General features: G+C 40.8%; 1 protein-coding gene across 3 annotated transcripts in view; it reads left to right on the top strand.

Annotated features, from left to right (window-relative positions):
* Positions 1-19,933, top strand: part of trak1a (trafficking protein, kinesin binding 1a) — a 264,222-nt gene that overhangs the window by 87,252 nt on the left and 157,037 nt on the right. For all 3 annotated transcript variants that reach the window (XM_068001811.1, XM_068001810.1, XM_068001816.1), the window contains one exon: positions 10,599-10,686. In XM_068001811.1, the coding sequence (XP_067857912.1) occupies positions 10,658-10,686 (29 nt within the window). In that variant the 5' untranslated portion in view covers positions 10,599-10,657. The remainder of the gene's footprint in view (positions 1-10,598; positions 10,687-19,933) is intronic.

Here is a 19,933-nt window from a genome sequence, read left to right as displayed (position 1 = left end):
TATATGATTGACAGTGCTTTTTTAGATTTCAGTGTTCAGACAGTCAAAATTCCAGGAACTCCCGGTAATACTTTTGCTAGGTTATAAAAATGGAGCTGTACTGTTCAAATTAGAAAGTCAGTTTGAAAAGAACCATATCAGTTTGAAGTTCCTAAACAGAAAAAAGTTTAAATTTTCAAGGAAACATGTAGGTAAATTAGGCTCCCACAGGGGTAAGGAATTAAAGGACAAGAAACACTATTATTTAAATGTTTTTATTTAAGCTTTTGGAGTTGTGATCTTATTTTGTGTACTCAAGGAGTTGGGTGGAATGATGTCTACTGCAAACAGAAAACCACATGACTTATTTGCTTCATTTTAAAAATAAATTTGTTTAATATTTTTAATTGGAGTGAGAATTTATGGAGGCATAAGATAAGTCTAGTAGCTAAAAGCAATTACCAGACAAGGTTTGCTGATCATTTTCCTGAGCATGTTACAAAAAGTTTACCTAGATCTTAAGGCATGGTCAGACATTCTTGAAGGTATGGGGAATTGAGACTCACTTACAAGAATGATTTGATAGCATTAAATTAATTTAAGAGAAGACGCTCAGAAAAGACCCAAAAATGTTATCAGCACACTTTTGAGGTGTCACTGATTTATCAAATAAATTGACTGGAGGATTAAAATAAATTGCTCACAAAAATATAATGGTATAATTGATTTATAGATTTAAATATGTGACTAATATCTAACCTTTAAACCAGGAATGCTCTGGTGAAATCCCATGTGACTGTTGAATACTGGTTTTCATATTGCAAATGTTCTGTTTGAACATAACACTCGACAACCTCATCTTTTTTTCTTCCACTTATTTTTGTATTTCAGTGCAAACTATTTTAACACTGTTAGCATTCTTGAAATTCCTTAATACCTTTTACTGATTTAGAAATTATTTTAGGACCAAAATATTTATTGAAGATCTTTCAGAATGATACATTTGTAAAAATAATAGGCCTCTAAATGGAATAACTCTGATGCACAGAATAACAGATGCTTTTTCCAGTATCACACAGTAGCATAAGCAAATAGATGTGAGCAGGAGTCCTGCAAATTTATACCTGTCATAGTTATCCACCTTTATTAGTCTGGATGAGAAACAACTGGATGCATCACACACTGTTAGACTGCAGTATTAACCTTTTCCAGTGTAGGACAGCAGCATACTCTCTTTCAGTGCTTTTGATTTTCCAGTGCAGCTATGTTTAGACAAGGATGAAGGCTAACCAGAATATAAATATTTGAAGAAAAAACACCAAGCAGATTTTGATTCCAAGGCTAAGACTACAGGTCAGGTTTTTAACTGGCTTCTAATCCTCAAAGCACAGATCCATTAATGTAACTGGATGGTAACAGCAGCTGGTATGAAGCAATTATTTGTGGATCGTCACTTTTGTCTGCTGCAAAGAGACATCTCATCTGAATTGTGCAACTTAGTGCCATAACTTTTCCTATTCTGTGGATGAGGCGAGATAGTGACAGCATCCTGATTTTAGGAAGAAATGATGGCTGAGTCAGGAGGCCAGTTACATAAATACCTTCTGTAGCATTTTTTGCATGCCAGTGATAAGTACAGTGGTTATTTAAATGTTTATAAGGGAGCATGCTTCTCATGGAATATTCCTTCTAATGCATTTTTTCCATTCTTTTCCAACTTCAAGTGTTTTGGTATACTTTCATTTTCCAATTTGAGTTTTTGTTTTAAAATTTAAAACCATACCTTTTTTGATAAAGCGTGAGAATTTTCTAATGCAATTACATTGAGAAATTTAGTGTAGGAAGTCGAAGAGTGCAGTTGAGTTTTTCTGAGCTACCATGTAGTTACTGGGAGTCACTCATTGCATGCATGGCTGTTTATCATGCCATTTTGACATACATTGTGGGTTGTCATGCCAAGTGCGTTTTCAGTTATTTTTCTTCCTGGCCATTGGTTTTGGCGAATTCAGCAGCTTTACCTTCAGGTTGCAGCTGGCTGTATGAAACCTGTGGATTGAGGACTGGTGGTGCTAGCACAGGGCTCATTATATAGTATGAAAGTAGCTTTAGTTATCACATTTCCCCCCCACCCCACACACACACACTGCATTGTGTAGTGTAATGTCATTGAGAATGTAAAAAGAACAATAGATTGGCGAATTCCCCTTGGGTCCTGTAAGAGTAGTTGAAAACTTAAACATTGCTAAAAGCACTCCAGTGGGAGACCTGCCAATCACAGAATCATAGAAATTTCAGCACAGGAGGAAGACATTTGCCGATTATGCCAGTGCTAGCTCCACATCAGATCGATTTTGGTCTCTTATAAACCATAATAGTAATTTATAAGCACGTTAATGATCATTTCCCCCATCATGTCTTTGTCCTGATAATTTATATGTGCCATATTTATATTGGGGAGCCAAAATACTGACTACTAGTCGCCACTGTAAGGACAGCCTTGTTCATATTGTGGGGTGATTTTCCACAGAAGTTCACTTTAAAACAGCTGTGCTTATGTAAGCTTTGAGTATGTGCAGTTGTTTTGAAATTCCACACGCTGACTATTTTGTGAGGGTGAGTACTTTCCTCAGTTGCTGGGAAAGCCTATATGGGGGCAAGGCAGACAGGATCAGTTCAGCTAGTGAAATATTTTTTGCCTGCCTCTGTCTTAGGGGCAGAATTTACATTGGTGCTTAAGGCAGTGCTGCAATCAGAGGCACAACTGAAAACACCCACCTTGATGATGGTATCTATCTCTGATGTCCGGAATACTACTTTGTTTTACTCTGAGCTTGCTGCCAGCTTTAAACTTACTGATATAAACACACTTGTTTTATGGTCAACTTGGTGTCTATTACATGATTACGTTTCTAATCCAAGCTATTGAAAAATTTACAGAAGCAGTGGACCCGATATTTGTTGGGAGGTTGCTGGGGGGGGGGGGGGGGGAATCTGGAAACCCCAGGACAGCAGAGGTTCTGCTAAATTTAATGGTAAGACCTCATTATCATTTTTTTAAAATTACGTTTCCCACTCGGCAGCTGGCCAGTTTGAGAGGCTGGCTGGCTGCCAGGCGGGAAAGCCAGCGGTAGAAGGCTGCAGCCAGGGGCCGTTGGGGACAGTTTGTGGGACCTTGTGCACAATTTATCTGCCATGTTTCCCGACATTACAATAATGACTACACTTCAAAAAGTACCTCATTGGTTGTAAAGCGCTTTGGGACATCCTGAGGTTGTGAAAGGCGTTATCTAAATGCAAGTTCTTTTTCTTTCCTTTCCTATAAGGACTCCCATCCCCCATGGAAGCCTAAATAATTTGGGTGCAGGTTGGATAGAGCTGAAGCTAATGACTCCCAAATGTGAGCAGTGCTAATACAGGAATTTAACCAATTAAAATTTTGCACCCTAGCAATGCAGAGCATTGGTAAGCTTTCTGCAGCTTATCCAATTAGGACCACATTACTTGTTATGGCATTAGCTTTCACTGTTATCTGGAACAAAGTTGGAAGAATTCCAGATCCCTGTGAGCAGTCCCCACCCAATCGGATCCCATCAATCAACCAGACTGATTAGTCATTCATCAACATCTGAGAGTACTGCAGACCTGTCTGGCTTGGGTATTGGATTACCAAATCTGCCATAGGGATCAACTTGACTTCAGTGCCGCAATATCAGATAGGTCATCTTGCAGCTAGCTTGACCACAAAGAAGCCACTTACCTCCCTTCCCAGAAGGAGTAGTCAAAAACAAGGCCACAAAGGTTTGGTGCTGGATAAAGCAGACTCTCAATGAACAAGTAACACCAATTGAGAGCTATGTCATAGAGATGGGATAATGAGATTTCATTATGTTTTCATAGCAACCATTCTGAATATAGTATTGATGTTTATAGTTAGCGACCAATTAAATTTTGTTTTAAGTCTTTTGGAAGTTCATAGTCACTCCAGCAGGCTAATGAGGCACGCAATGATTTACATATAACCTCATTTCCTGAAAGTCAGTGCAAAAAATAAATGTTCTTCACACATTTGGATTGGGGCTTAAGACCCTAACCAGAAAGTGGTACATGAGAGAGGTCGACCATCTGAAATGTGTCACCAGTAAGATTGTACCACCGTGCACAAATCTCATCGTCACATAAGCAGGATAACTTTTAACCAAATAATTTGTAAGTGGAGAAACGAGAAATAGTTTGTACCAATAAAATAGATGGTTGTAAGACTGCATTTATATATAGGGCATGCATATTATGGGTTTGGTTTCACCTATTTAAATTTAGCAGTTCTATTTTAAAATTGAGCATGACAAAATGCAGATGCTTATTTGACTAATTTTTAAAATAAATACATGCTGATTTACTATGATTTTCAGAGTACTTAAAACACCATGCAGCACATACTGTACCATATGCACATTTTTTTTCCCACTAGACCTGTTGATCATGAGATGGCCAGCAACCACATGACAGAACTACCCACCAACTTCACAATCGTGTACATTTAGATGTTGGTCACAATTAGCAGTACAGTCTCTGTGGCATAAGTTAAAGAAATAATATGCTTCCTTTCCTGTAACAATCCTGGTGTTTTGAGGGCAGGCAGGCATCCTGCTGCTAAATCTCATTGATGCTACTAGGCAATGCATAGAGCAACTACAGTAATGAATCCTTGAGGAAGTACCTGGGTCATGCATAGTGGCACAGCTGAGTTTGGTCTACTACACGTGATGCCAGTTATATTTTTTCCCTTCTCTCTGGGAAAACACTGACCTGTGGTTCATCTATGGTTCCACTGGCATCAGCCCTTCTCCAGTACCTTACCTAAATGGCTGTTCTTCATTGCCAAGCTATATAACAATGGAAGCTGCCACAGCTGAGCAAAATCTTGTCCTCACTCAATGTACATACGCATGCAATTCCCAGCCAGGAGTCATTGAATAGTGATCGACCGTGCAAATCCTGGATATGTGCATAGGATTTGGCTCAGACTTGCTGACTCTATGGTTAAATAGTCTGCCAACACTCGCTGTCAAGTCTTATACGTGGCCTCCTAGCCTAGTTGCTTGGGGTGTCCATGAAACCTTACCCTAGCAAGGAATCCACGCCTTCGGGAGAGGAAGGGAGAAAAAAAATTAAAGCAACATTCCCAATCAGTCTCTCGCTATAAAGTCTATGCGGATATGAATACATCATAGTAGACATATTTCACAGTAATCTCTGCCTGTCAATTGTAAATGTCTGTGTTTGCCAAATACTGCTTATTTGGCCTCTACAGAGGATTACTCGTGAAAGGTAGAATTTTTGGGAAGATATGGGTTTCACTATATTGAGAATTGTCCTTTTGCTTTTCTCACTCTTCCCACTCCCACCCTTGTACAAACCAGTCACAATCTATCTCATTTCAAGATGGCAGAATTTCACCAAGTAATTCATTCAAACTGAAGGCTGTTCTTTGCTTGAGTAAATGAATTTGCTTATTAATAGCTGGTAAAATAACCCCTGGCTCGTTCAACTTGTATGATGAGCACAGAATGGGTTGTAGATGCACAAGATTTAGATTATGTGCCTTTCAAACTTTTTTAAAATAAAAAGTTATTCCAGATCCCTAATGGTTTTTTTTTAATGGACACTACTTTTGGAGCATTGCTGACAGTCATGACTGGAGCAATTATAAGGGCCATTTATTTTGCTATCAGTTGTTACCATTAACAAGCTTGCATAAGAATGTAAGAAATAGGAGCAGGTGTCGGCCATATGACCCCTCAAGCCTGCTCTGCCATTCAATAAGATCATGGCTGATCTTTGGCCTCAACTCCACTTTCCCACCCAATCCCCATATGCCTTGCTTCCCCTACAGTCCAAAAATCCATCCATTCAGCCTTGAATATACTCAGTGTCTCAGCATCCACAGCCCTTTGTGATAGAGAATTCCAAAGATTCACAACCCTCTGCAGGAAGAAATTCCTCCTCATCTCGGTTTTAAATGGCCGACCCCTTATCCTGCGACTATGTCCCCTAGGTCTAGACACTCCAGCGAGGGGGAACAACCTCTCAGCATCTGCCCTGTCAAACCCTCTTAGAATTTTATACATTTCAATGAGATCACCTCTCATTTTTCTGAACTCGAGAGTATAGGCCCATTCTACTTAATCTCTCCTCATAGGACTACTGTCTCATCCCAGGAATCAATCCAGTGAACCTTCGTTGCACCGCCTCTAAGGCAAGTATATCCTTCCTTAGATAAGGAGACCAAAACTGTACGCAGTACTCCAGATGTTGTCTCACCAAAGCCCTGTACAATTGTAGCAAGACTTCCTTACCCTTGTACTCCAACCCCTTTGCAATAAAGGTCAACATGCCATTTGCCTTCCTAATTGTTTGCTGTACCTGCATGCTAACTTTGTGTTTCTTGTATGAGGACACCCAGATCTCTCTGAACACCAAACATTTAATAGTTTCTCCCCATTTTAAAAAATTCTATTTTTCTATTCTTCCTACCAAAGTGAATAACCTCACATTTCCCCACATTATTAACATCTGCCACCTTCTTTTCCACTCACTTAACCTGTCTATATCCCTTTGCAGACTCTGTGTCCTCCTCACAGCTTACTTTCCCACTTAGTTTTGTATCATCAGCAAACTTGGATACATAACACTCAGTCCCTTCATCTAAGTCATTAATATAGATTGTAAATAGCTGAGGCCCAAACACTGATCCTTGTGCCACTCCACTAGTTACAGCCTGCCAACCTGAAAATAATCCATTTATCCCTACTGTTTTCTGTCCATTAACCAATTCTCTATCCATGCCAATATATTACTCCCAACCCTATGAGCCCTTATCTTGAGCAGCAACCTTTTACGTGGCACCTTATCGAATGCCTTTTGGAAATCCAAACAAACTACATCCACTGGTTCCCCTTTATCTACCCTGCTAGTTACATCATCAAAGAACTTTAATAAATTAATAAAACCATGTTGACTCTGCCTAATCATATTATGATATTCTAAGTGCCCTGTTACCACTCCCTTAATAATGGATTCCAGCGTTTTCCCGATGACTGATGAGGCTAGCTGGCCTGTAGTTCCCTGTTTTCTCTTCCTCCTTTCTTGAATAGCAGTGTTACATTCAGTGCATACAGTATTACCTTGCAATCTGCTGGGACCCTTCCAGAATCTAGGGAATTTTGGAAGATCACAACCAATGCATCCACTATCTCTGTAGCCCCCTCTTTTAGAACCCTAGGATGTAGGCTGTCAGGTCCCAGGAGATTTGTTGGATTTTAGTCCCATTAGTTTAGAATCATAGAAGTTTACAACATGGAAACAGGCCCTTCGGCCCAACATGTCCATGTCGCTCAGTTTATACCACTAAGCTAGTCCCAATTGCCTGCACTTGGCCCATATCCCTCTATACCCATCTTACCCATGTAACTGTCCAAATGCTTTTTAAAAGACAAAATTGTACCCGCTTCTACTACTGCCTCTGGCAGCTCGTTCCAGTTTGTTTAGTACTTTGTCTCTACTGATATTAATTGTTTTAAGTTCCTCACTCTCATTTGCCCCTTGGCTCCCCACTATTTTTGGCATGCTTTTTGTGTCTTCTACTGTGAAGACAGATGCAAAATATTTGTTTAACGTGTCTGCCATTTCCTTATTCCCCATTATAATTTCTCCTGTCTCCGCCTCCAAGGGACCAATGTTTACTTTTGCTTCTCTTCCTTTTCACATACTTGTAGAAGCTCTTACAATCTGTCTTTATATTTCTTTCTCGTTTACTCTCATTCTATTTTCTCCCCTTTTATCAATTTTTTGGTCATCCTTTGCTGGTTTCTAAGACTCTCCCAATCCTCAGGCTTACTATTCTTGGCAACATTTTTCTTTTAATCTAATACGATCCTTAACTTCTCTAGTTAGCCATGGATGGATCGCTTTTCCCTTGGAGTTTTTATTTCTCAATGGAATGTGTATTTGTTGAGAATTTTGAAATATTTCTTTAAATGTCTGCCACTGCTTATCAATTGTCGTACCTTTTAATCTAATTTTCCAATCTACCTTAGCCAACTCGGCCCTCATACCTATGTAAATGGCTTTATTTAAGTATAAGACTAGTTTCTGACTTAAGTATGTCACTCTCAAATTCTGAAATTCATCATATTATGATCACTCTTCCCCAGAGGATCTTTTACTATGAGATTACTAATTAACCCTGTCTCATTACACAACACCAGATATAAAATAGCCTGTTCCCTGGTTGGTTCCATAACGTATTATTCTAGGAAACTGCCTTGAATGCATTCCATCAACTCGTCCTCCAAACTACCTTTGCCAATTTGATTTGTCCAGTCTCTGAGGATTAAAGTCCCCCACGATTATTGCATTGACTTTGTTACACGCTCCTATTATTTCTTGATTAATACTCTGTCCAATGGTTATAGCTACTGTTGGGGGGGCTATGAACTACTCCCACCACTGTTTTCTGCCACTTTTAATTTCTTATCTCCACCCAAACAGATTCTACTTAATGATCTTCCGAGCCAAGATCCTTTCTCACAACTGCCCTTCTACAGTGCGTGCTGCTTAAAGGAAATTTAGGTTAAGGGATTATTGTTTCATAAGATTTGATGGGAAATAATTCTATTTTATGTGTTTTACTCAAATTAGTACCAGTTATGTTAACAAATAGATTCCAAATTGTCCAGTTGAAATTTATGTCTGATCTCTGTGCATTATTATTTTTTCTTGAAGACCATTCCAGGGTCCAACAAGTTTCCAGTTTAATAGAGAGAATTCCTTTTGTGACCTGTTCATGACATCAAGTAGCGTGCTGCTGGTACAGATACATAGGAAACTGCACACTTTTGACTTGTAAATGCGCTATTTCTCCCAGTAGCATGCAGATGGCCTTTAACGCACGCAAAACTCCCCTTTTGTTTTAATCATTAGGAGCCACCTAATTTTGTAAAGTTAACATTTATACTTTCCATGCATTTCACCCAGCAATATCAGGCTAACCAACATGTGAAAGGTTTCCTCTAAATACACGATCACTGCCGTCAGATGAGTGGAAGCATCGGCTCTGAAACATGTTTTTATGTGGATGAAATGATCAGTGAGTGAGTGTCAGGAGCTAGATGCTCCAGTAGTACTCTAGATATTTCAGGGCAATAGAAATCTGCAGAAATATTGAATGAAATCTGCAGTAGAGTTTTTCGCACCTAAATGTGTTTTTCTCGACTGGCAGCAAGAATAAGCACATAGAAACACTAATTTATTAAACAACTTAATTTACCATGTTCATATTTGTGAATATTCAGAATTCATTCAATGTGGAAGTTATGCATATTGAAATTGGACCTTTGTTCATCCTGCACTTAATGCACCTTTTTATAAGGTGGTAGTCTTTCAGTGGTCCAGATCTTTTGGCCTACCATTTGGTGAGTTAAGGTAGGCATTTTGTGAAATGAGCTTATGGAGATGTCTCAAGTTGGTACCAACAACAGAAGTAAATTTGAGGTTAAAGAAAATCAGTATTATGCAATTACTCAATAGTTTGATACAAACTATGATCACTGGATCTTAGTAATAACAAGAAACTTGCTGCAATAAATCAATTGGCCTAGACTTGATGTTTGACTTAGAGTCTACCTTGGTCAGTTACTTCCATTTTCCAAGTCGTGCTATCATTGTGAGGAAGAAGTTGGCACGGTTAAATTTGTCACTAGCAATCTTTTAGGAACATGTTATCAAACAAGTATAGTAGCAATGCCTCATAGGATTTCACTTCTAAAGTGAGACAAGATTCTGTTATAAGGTGCCCAGCCCAGCACTATTAAAACATATCATTTAAATATGAGTGTTTAGCAAAGTTATTTGACATAAGTAACTTTTTTTGCATATTGGATGACAAAGCAAAATACATTGTTAAAATATTTAATAGTTATGTACTCAGCACTGCCTGACTGCTATAGACATTTTTTGTAACTGAAGTGTGCATGCAAAAAAAGTGCAATAATATTGTTGCACATTGTTCAATTGCCGGTGCTTACTATTTTTCAGATACCATGTGATGATGCTTTATCAGTGAATTCATTGGCCGCACAATCTTTGTGATGTCGAGCAGTTGTCATTAGGACACTGCGGTCATGTAAAGAAGGTTAACAACAACTTGCATTTATATCGTGCCTTTAATAGCCTTGATGTTTAAAATAGCAAAGTGCTTTTAAATAATGTTTAACACTCCTATGATATAAATAAATATAAATAAAATGTGTTAAAGCACATGTAAGACACTTATTTATACTTTGCCAGTGAATAATGGTTACACAAAACCCACCCCTTATCACTGGTGAAACATTAAAGGGGTATAATATGGTTTACCATTATATATCATCTATGTATTGTATAAATTGACAATTTAATACATGTTGTACGCTAAACATTCATCCTTGGTCAGATGGTGGTTTAAAAGTAAGAATATTTGTGTCAATTGCATACCCTTTCTGTCAGTAATGGGTGAAGCACTATGGATGCTTCATTCGTTACTAACCACACAGAAACTGAAACACTCTTTCTTTTAACAGGGGTTATGCAGACAACAAGCGGCACAAGGTCATGTAGCTCGGCTGGTGACTTTTGACCCATGCAGGATACAAACTTTTACCCAATGCTGTGAGTTTACTACTTATTTGGCATGCATTTCCTGCATAGGTTATGGAACAAGAAGCAGGTATCTGATTTAAACCAGCAATTTGCAATCCTTGTTGGTGTGGGTGTAACATTGTGCTTTACTTGTTTGACGGAAAATTCTAATTCGATGTTGTCACCGGGATTTCAATACATGTAATTACAAGCATGTGAAATTTTCATGCAGCCACACTGTAGGTTTTGCACTGGGATTTGAATGAAGTGTAATGGTAAAAGTGATTTTTTCTTAGTATGATTGAACTATAAAAATCACTGAACAGCTCATTTTTATTCTAACTTGTGTTTGGAGAGTCTGAGCTATATACACTTGGGTAAAGTACTTATGATTACAGGTCTGTCACTGGTGGTGGCAGGAACAATTTATGATGATGATTGAAGACTATCATATAAACTTACTCAGTTTAAAAATGATTTTTTTTTTCCACCTATAGTTTATAAGCCTCGTGACAGAACTGTTCAAAATAGTCTAACCAATTGGTATTTTGGAAGATTTTTAATGGAGTGACACTTTTTTTCCTTGATCTCTTCAGTGTATTGTTTTTTTTTTGCAAACATTGCAGTTTTTGGGGTGGAATTTCCTCTTTGCGCTCATAGACTTGCATAATCAAGGCGTAAAAGATCAAGCAAACTCGGGTGCAAATGTTTCATGCATGTAATTATGCTACACCCGAATTTCCTCAATCCTTTACATCCAACTATCTATTCTCGCGCCCGAATAGAACTTGACTCATTATAATGGCTCCACCCCCACACAAAGAGCTGCAATTACACTGGTTCAAAATATAAGATTAAGCCAGAATTTTAGGGAAAAAACAATCATTGTTTCAATGTGGGTTTTTTAAAGCCCTTTTAGATATTAAAAAAAACCCTTGCTGAGACCTGCTCTGTATTTTCTGTTTCTTTGATTCATTTTTATGGCTTCAGCATGAATTATGTTAAAAATTGAAAAGCTTCCACAATTGCATGTACTTAAACATCCTGTGCCTAATGTGCATGAATAATGGTTAGATGGCTTGGAACATTAATTTTTATATTTGAAGTTGTGGAATATGTTGTGAATTCCACGTTTTCCTTGGGCCCCAATTGCTAAGCAGAATTCCACTTGTTTAGAATCATAGATCGGTTACGGCACGGAAGGAGGCCATTCGGTCCATCGAGTCTGCACCGGCTCTATCAAGAGTAATCCAGCTAGTCCCACTCCCCAGCCTAATCCCTGTAGCTCTGCAAATTTTTTCCTTTCAAGTACTTATCCAGTTCCCTTTTGAAGGCCATGACTGAATCTGCCTCAACCACCCACTTGGGCAGTGCATTCCAGATTCTAACCAATTGCTGTGTTTAAAAAAAAAAAAAAAAATTTCCCAGTCACTTTTGGTTCTTCTGCTAATCACCTTAAATCTATGTCCTCTGGTTCTTGACCCTTCCGCCAGTGGGGACAGTTTCTCTCGATCTACTCTGTCTAGACCCTTCATGATTTTGAATACCTCTATCAAATCTCCTCGCAACAGTCTCTGTTCCAAGGACAACAATGCCAGCTCCTCCAGTCTATCCACGTAACTAAAGCCCCTCATCCCTGGAATCATTCTAGTAAATCTCTTCTGCACCCTCTCTAAGGCCTTCATATCTTTCCTAAAGTGTGGTGCCCAGAACTGGACACAATACTCCAGTTGTGGCCGAACCAGTATTTTATAAAGGTTCATCATGATTACTTTGCTTTTGTACTCTCTGCCTCTATTTGTAAAGCCCAGAATCCCTTATGCTTTTTTAACTGCTTTCTCAACCTGCCCTGTCACCTTCAACGATTTGTGCACATATTCCCCAGATCGCTCTCTTCCTATACCCCTTTTAGAGTTGTGCCCTCTAGTTTATATTGCCTCTCCTCATTCTTCCTACCAAAATGGATCACTTCACATTTTTCTGCGTTAAATTTCATCTGCCACGTGTCCACCCATGCCACCAGCCTGTCTGTATCCTCTTGTAGTTTATCAGTATCCTCCTCACTGTTCACTACCCTTCCAAGTTTTGTGCCCTGTACACCCAAGTCCAAGTTATGAATATATATCAAGAAAAGCAGCGGTCCCAGCACCGACCCCTGGGGAACACCACTGTGCACCTCCCTCCACTCCAAAAAAACAACCGTTCACCACTACTCTCTGTTTCCTGTCACTTAGCCAATCCTGTATCCATGTTGCTCCTGCCCCCTTTATTCCATGGGCCGCAATCTTGATGATAAGCCTACCACGCGGTACTTTATCAAACGCCTTTTGAAAGTCCATATACACCACATCAACTACATTGCCCTCATCTACCCTCTCTGTTACCTCATCATAAAACTCTATCAAGTTATTTAAACACAATTTGCCTTTAACAAATCCATGCTGGCTTTCCCTAATCAATACACACTCGTCCAAGTGACTGTTAATTCTATCCCGGATTATTGTTTCTGAACATTTCCCCACCACAGAGGTTAAACTGGCCTATAGTTGCTGGGTTTATCCTTACACCCTTTTTTGAACAAGGATGTAACATTTTCAATTCTCCAGTCCTCTGGCACCACCCTTGTATCTACTGATGTTTGGAAGATTATGGCCAGTACCTCTGCAATTTCCACCCTTCCCTCAGCATCCAAGGATGCATTGCATCTGGACCAGGTGACTTACCTACTTTAAGTACACTATCCTTTCTAGTACCTCTTCATCAATTTTTAGTCCATCCAGTATCTCAACTATATCTTACTTTACTGAGGCTCTGGCAGCTTCTTCTTCCTTGGTAAAGACAGATGCTAAGTACTCATTTAGCATCTTGGCCATCCCCTCTGCCTCTATGAGTAGATCTCCTTTATGATCCCTAATTGGCCCCACCCTTCCTCTTACTACCCGTTTATTGTTTACATGTCTGTGGAAGACTTTTGGATTCCCTTTTATGTTGCCCACCAGTCTACTTTCATACTCTGTCTTTGCCCCTCTTATTTTCTTTTTCACTTCCCTTCTGAACTTCCTGTATTCTGCCTGGTTCTCACTTGTGTTACCAACCTGACATCTGTCATACGCCCCCTTTTTTCTGCTTCATTTTACTCACTATCTCTCTCGTCATCCAGGGAGCTCTGGCTTTAGTTGCCCTACCTTTCTGCCACGTGGGAATGTGCCTAGACTGAACCTAATCCATCTCCTCTTTAAAGGCCACCCACTGTTCAATTACAGTTTTGCCTGCCAATCTTTAATTCCCATTTACCTGGGCGAGTTCTGTTCTCATCCCATTGAAATTGGCCCTCCTTCAATTGAGTATTTTTACTTTAGAGTGGCCTGTGTCCTTTGCCATAGCTATTCTAAACCTACTCTGATTGCTGCTCCCTAAATGCTCCCCCACTGACACTTGCTCCACTTAACCTGCCTCATTCCCTGGAACCAATTCCAGCAATGCCTCCTTCCTCGTTGGGCCAGAAATGTACTAGTTAAGAAAGTTATCCTGAACACATTTCAAAAATTCCTTCCCCTCTTTGCCCCTTATTATTGTTATCGCAGTCTATATTAGGATAGTTGAAATCCCCAGTTATCACTACTCTACAGCTTTTGCACCTCTATGTAATTTCCCTGCAAATTTGCTCCTCTAAATCCTTCCCACGAGTTGGTGGCCTATAGAATACACCCAGTAGTGTACTGGCACCTCTTGTATTTCTTAACTCTAACCAAATAGATTCTGTCCTTGCCCCCTCTCTCCAGTACTACAATATTCTCCTTAATCAATACTGCCACCCCCCCCCCCCCCTTTCTTGAACACCTTGTATCCAGGAATATTTAGTACCTAAACCTGCCTTTTTTTGAGCCATGTCTCTGTTATCGCCATTACATCATGTTCCCATATGGCTATTTGCACCTGCAACTCACCAACCTTGTTTACCACTCTTCGTGCGTTTACACACATGCACTGCAAACCAGTCTTAGACTTTCTTGTATTCTTGGTCTGATCCCACCTAATACTGTACTATTACTTACTCTAGTGCTGTCTTTCTCCCCTGATCCTTTGTGCCCCTTGTTTCTCCTTTCCAATGCTACATCCTGGTGCCCGTCCCCCTGCCAAATTAGTTTTAAACATCCCCCCGCCCCCAGCACTAGCGAACCTCCCCGCAAGGACATTGGTCGCAGCTTCTTTGAGGTGCAACCCATCTGGCCTGTACAGGTCCCACCTTCCCAGAACCGGTCCAAATGCCTCAAGAATCTAAAGCCCTCCCTCCTGCGTCATCTCTTCAGCCATCCATTCGTTTGTTCTATCCTCCTATTTCTATACTCACTCGTGCGTGGCACCGGGAGTAATCCGGAGATTACTACCTTTTGAGGTCCTGCTTCTTAATCTTTTTCCTCAATCCTTTAAAATCTGCCTGCAGGACCCCATCCCTCTTTCTACCTATGTCGTTGGTACAGATAGGGACCATGACTTCCCCCCCCCCCCCCCCACCCACCCACCCAAGAATGTTCTGCAGCTGCTCTGTGACACCCTTGAACCTGGCATCAGGGAGGCAACATACCATCCTGGAATCACATCTGTGACTGCAGAAATGTCTGTCTGCTCCCCTAACTATAGAATCCTCTCTCACTATATTGCTCTCCTGACCTCTTTCACTCTCCCCCCCCCCCCCCCCCCCCCCCCCACTCTGCAGAGGGACCCTCTCCCTCACCGTTATTCAGCACAGGAGGACCAAGAAATTGATAATGAAAGGGAAAATAGAATGAGAGAGTAAACTAGCAAGAAACATAAAAACAGACTGTAAAAGCTTCTAATAGGTATGTAAAAAGGAAAAGACTGACTAAGGCAAATGTGTGTCCCTTACAGTCAGATGGGAGAATTTATAATGGGGAATAAGGAAATGGCAGAGAAATTAGACAAATAGTTTGGGGGTGATTTTAAACCCCAAGAACAGGTGGTTGGGGGCGGGTGGAAGTTGAAAATAGTTGTTTTTTGGGTCGCAACTGTAACCTGGCTTTATTTCCGGGTTTAATGTCGGAGGGTAAAAGTACAGGCTTCCCACTGGAATGCAAAGTCCAAAAATGTGTTTGCGACCAGAAAAACACAACTCTTTTCAACTCACACCTGCCCCCAACCCACCTGTTCTTGGGGTTTAAAATCACCCCCTTTTTGCCCCTCTTCATGGAAGAGGACTCAAAAAAAAAACTCCCAGAAATACTAGAGAACCAAGGATCTGGTGAGAATGAGGAACTGAAAGAAATTTGTATTAGTAAAAAAAAAGTACAGGAGAAATTTATGGGACTGAAAGTCGATAAACCCCAAGGACCTGATGATCTACACCCCATGGTTTTGAGAGAGGTGGCTATAGAGATAATGGGATGCATTGGTTGTCATTTTCCAAAATTCGATAGATTCTGGAACAGTTCCTGCAGATTGAAGGGTAGCAAATGTAACCCCACTATTTAAGAAAGGAGGGAGAGAGAAAACAGGAAACTACAGACCTGTTAGCCTGACATCAGTAGTAGGGAAAATGCTAGAATCTATTATAAAGGATGTGATCACTTAGGAAATAATAGGATTTGGCAGAGTCAACATGGATTTATGAAAGGGAAATCATGTTTGACAAACCTATTGGAGTTCTTTAAGGATGTAACTAGTAGAATAGATAAGGGGGAACCAGTGGATGTGGTGTATTTAGATTTTCAGAAGGCTTTCGATACGGTCCTACACAGGAGGTGATCAAAGTTAGAGCACAAAGAATTGGGGGTAATATACTGGCATGGATTGAGAATTGGTTAACAGACAGAAAACAGAGTAGGAATAAATGGGTCTTTCTCAGGTTGGCAGACTGTGACTAGTGGGGTACCGCAGGGATCAGTGCTTGGGCCCCAGCTATTCACAATCTATATCAATGATTTGGATGAGGGGACCAAATGTAATATTTCCAAGTTTGCTGATGACACAAAATTAGGTGGGAAGGTGAGTTGTGAGGAGGATGCAAAGAGGCTTCAAGGGGATATCGACAGGCGAAGTGAGTGGGCAAGAACATGGCAGATTGAATCTAATATGGAAAAATGTGAAGTTATCCACTTTGGTAGGAAAAACAGAAATGCAGAGTATTTTTTTAAATGGTGAGAGATTGGGAAATGTTGATGTTCAAAGGGACCTGGGTGTCCTTGTACATGAGTCACTGAAAGCTAACGTGGGTGCAGCAAGTAATTAGGAAGGCAAATGGTATGTTGGCCTTTACTACTGTAATCAAATCCTCTTGTAATAAAGATGTCTTACTGCAATTATATAGGGCATTGGTGAGACCGCACCTGGAGTATTGTGTACAGTTTTGGTCTCCTCACCTAGGAAAAGATATATTTGCCATCGAGGGAGTGCAACAAAGGTTCACCAGACTGATTCCTGAGATGGCGGGATTGTCGTATGAGGAGAAATTGAGTAGACTTGGTCTGTATTTTCTCGAGTTTAGAAGAATGAGAGGTGATCTCATAGAAACATACAAAATTCTTACAGGGCTCAACAGGGTAGATGCAAGGAGGATGTTTTCCCTGGCTGGGGAGTCTAGAACCAGGGGTCACAGTCTCAGAATAAGGGATAGGCCATTTAGGATTGAGATATGGAGAAATTTCTTCACTGAGGGTGGTAAATCTTTGGAATTCTGTACCCCAGAGGGCTGTGGAGGCTCAGTCATTGAGTACATTCAAAACAGAGATCGATAGATTTCTAGATATTAAAGGCATCAAGGGATATGGAGATGGTGCAGGAAAGTGGCGTTGAGGTAGATGATCAGCCTTGCTCTTGTTGAATGGCAGAGCAGGTTCGAGGGGCCGGATGGCCTACTCCTGCTCCTATTTCTTATGTTCTTATGTTCAGAATACTCATTAGAGAGTGAGATGCACTACCTGCCTGGTCATCCTTGTCTGTCTGGCAGTCACCCAGCCCCCCCCCCCTCTGCCTGCACTCTCTTAAGCTGTGGGGTGACCACCTCCTGAAATGTGCTATCCACGTAGCTCGCAGCCTCGTGGATGCACTGCAGTGACCCCAGCTGCTGCTCAAGCTCGGAAATCCGGAGTTCAAGCTCTGCCAGCTGACGACACTTCCTGCATCTGTTGTTGTCCAGGACAAGGGAAGCATCCTGGAGTTCCCACATGGCGCAAGCTGTGCATTTGACGAATGTGAATATGCGCCGAATTTTTTGTTCCGACGTGCTAATGAGATTGGCAGGAAATTTTGGCATATAATGGGTGTAATGTCAGGTGTGACTTCCCAGTTACCTCCCACAGGAAATTCCATTCTTTTGTCTTTTTATTCTATCCTTGCCAATTTTCTCTCCTGTCTAATTGGTAAGTTGCTGCTTTAAGAAATAATCATGACTTTGCTATGAACTCTGGAAGTGGAATTGTTTGTGTACTGTGGTTTTTTTTTATTCGTTCATGGGATGTGGGCATCGCTGGCGAGGCCAGCATTTATTGCCCATCCCTAATTGCCCTCGAGAAGGTGGTGGTGAGCCACCTTCTTGAACCGCTGCAGTCCGTGTGGTGACGGTTCTCCCACAGTGCTGTTAGGGAGTTCCAGGATTTTGACCCAGCGACAATGAAGGAACGGCGATATATTTCCAAGTCGGGATGGTGTGTGACTTGGAGGGGAACGTGCAGGTGGTGGTGTTCCCATGTGCCTGCTGCTCTTGTCCTTCTGGGTGGTAGAGGTCGCGGGTTTGGGAGGTGCTGTCGAAGAAGCCTTGGCGAGTTGCTGCAGTGCATCCTGTGGATGGTACACACTGCAGCCACAGTGCGCCGGTGGTGAAGGGAGTGAATGTTCAGGGTGGTGGATGGGGTGCCAATCAAGCGGGCTGCTTTATCTTCGATGCTGTCGAGCTTCTTGAGTGTTGTTGAAGCTGCACTCATCCAAGCAAGTGGAGAGTATTCCATCACACTCCTGACTTGTGCCTTGTAGATGGTGGAAAGGCTTTGGGGAGTCAGGAGGTGAGTCACTCGCCGCAGAATACCCAGCCTCTGACCTGCTCTCGTAGCCACAGTATTTATATGGCTGGTCCAGTTAAGTTTCTGGTCAATAGTGACCCCCAGGATGTTGATGATGGGGGAATCGGCGATGGTAATGCCGTTGAATGTCAAGGGGAGATGGTTAGACTGGTTGGAGACTGGTAAATAAGTCACTTTAACTAAAGAACCGCTGACTGACAGTCTTATACGTGGAGTCAGAAGTGGAATCTGTGTAAATAATCCAGTAAACTCTTTGTTCACCTAAATGTGAAGAAAAACAAAAATACCTGTACCTATTAAGGTAAAGGTGTTCTCAAGAAAATTAGGGTGAAGCAGACTTGTGAACACATTGCAGAAGATCACAAGAATTATGATCAGGAGTGGAGTAAATATTGGCTGGGTACTATAGTGTTATGTAGGAATGCAGCACCTTCAAGACCTGCATAACTTAACAATGGTGTCATTCAATTAGATTTACCAAAAATATTTGATTTTGCACACCCAGGCAAGTGGCCATAGTGATTCAGAAGTTTTGAAAGATTCACAGATGTTGGAGGAAACCATATAAATAGACATATTTATTGGGATATGAAGCATAAGCTCCTTTGGTTCAACTGATCAAGATAAAAAGAAAGAATATTCAAAAAAATTTCAATTTAGTGGCATATAAATATGAATAAACTGGCTGTTTTATTGCTTCTTTGTATGTCTTGTGGAACATTGTGGATATTGCAATTTGTACAATGAGGTCATCTGTGACAGGCTGGTTATGGGTCTTTGAGATGCAGAGAAGCTCCAAATGGACTCTGCATTATGTTTGAGAAAGCTGTTAAGCAGGTGAAATAGTTAAATAGTCTGTACTCCTCCAGCAAAATTTATGGGTTCATATTGAGATGCTGTGCAAAAATAGAAAAGGTAGGAATCTCAGACAATGATGCCAAGAACAAAGCCAAGAGGGTGTGATCTCGGTCAGTCTTAAGCACAACTAGCAATTGAAGCCCTCTGCTTAATTCCCAAAGTTGACCAGACAGATTGAGAGGAGAACTAAGAGAGACAAGGGTTGACACAGTTTCAAGGTCTGGAGAAAATGGAACGCAGTGCACTTTAAAGGATGCTTAACCCTTTGTTTTCCTGACTGCGCAATATTTATTTGTACTAATGCGTGTAATGGAGAGGGTAGAAGATCCAACAGAATGATGGGCCGAAATGGCAGTTGTCCCTAAGCAAAATGGACAGGTTTACAT

Source organism: Heptranchias perlo, chromosome 2, assembly GCF_035084215.1.
Source record: "Heptranchias perlo isolate sHepPer1 chromosome 2, sHepPer1.hap1, whole genome shotgun sequence".
Classification (NCBI taxonomy): Eukaryota; Metazoa; Chordata; class Chondrichthyes; order Hexanchiformes; family Hexanchidae; genus Heptranchias; species Heptranchias perlo.
Note: the sequence above shows the minus strand (reverse complement) of the source record. Positions and strands in the feature narration are given on the sequence as shown.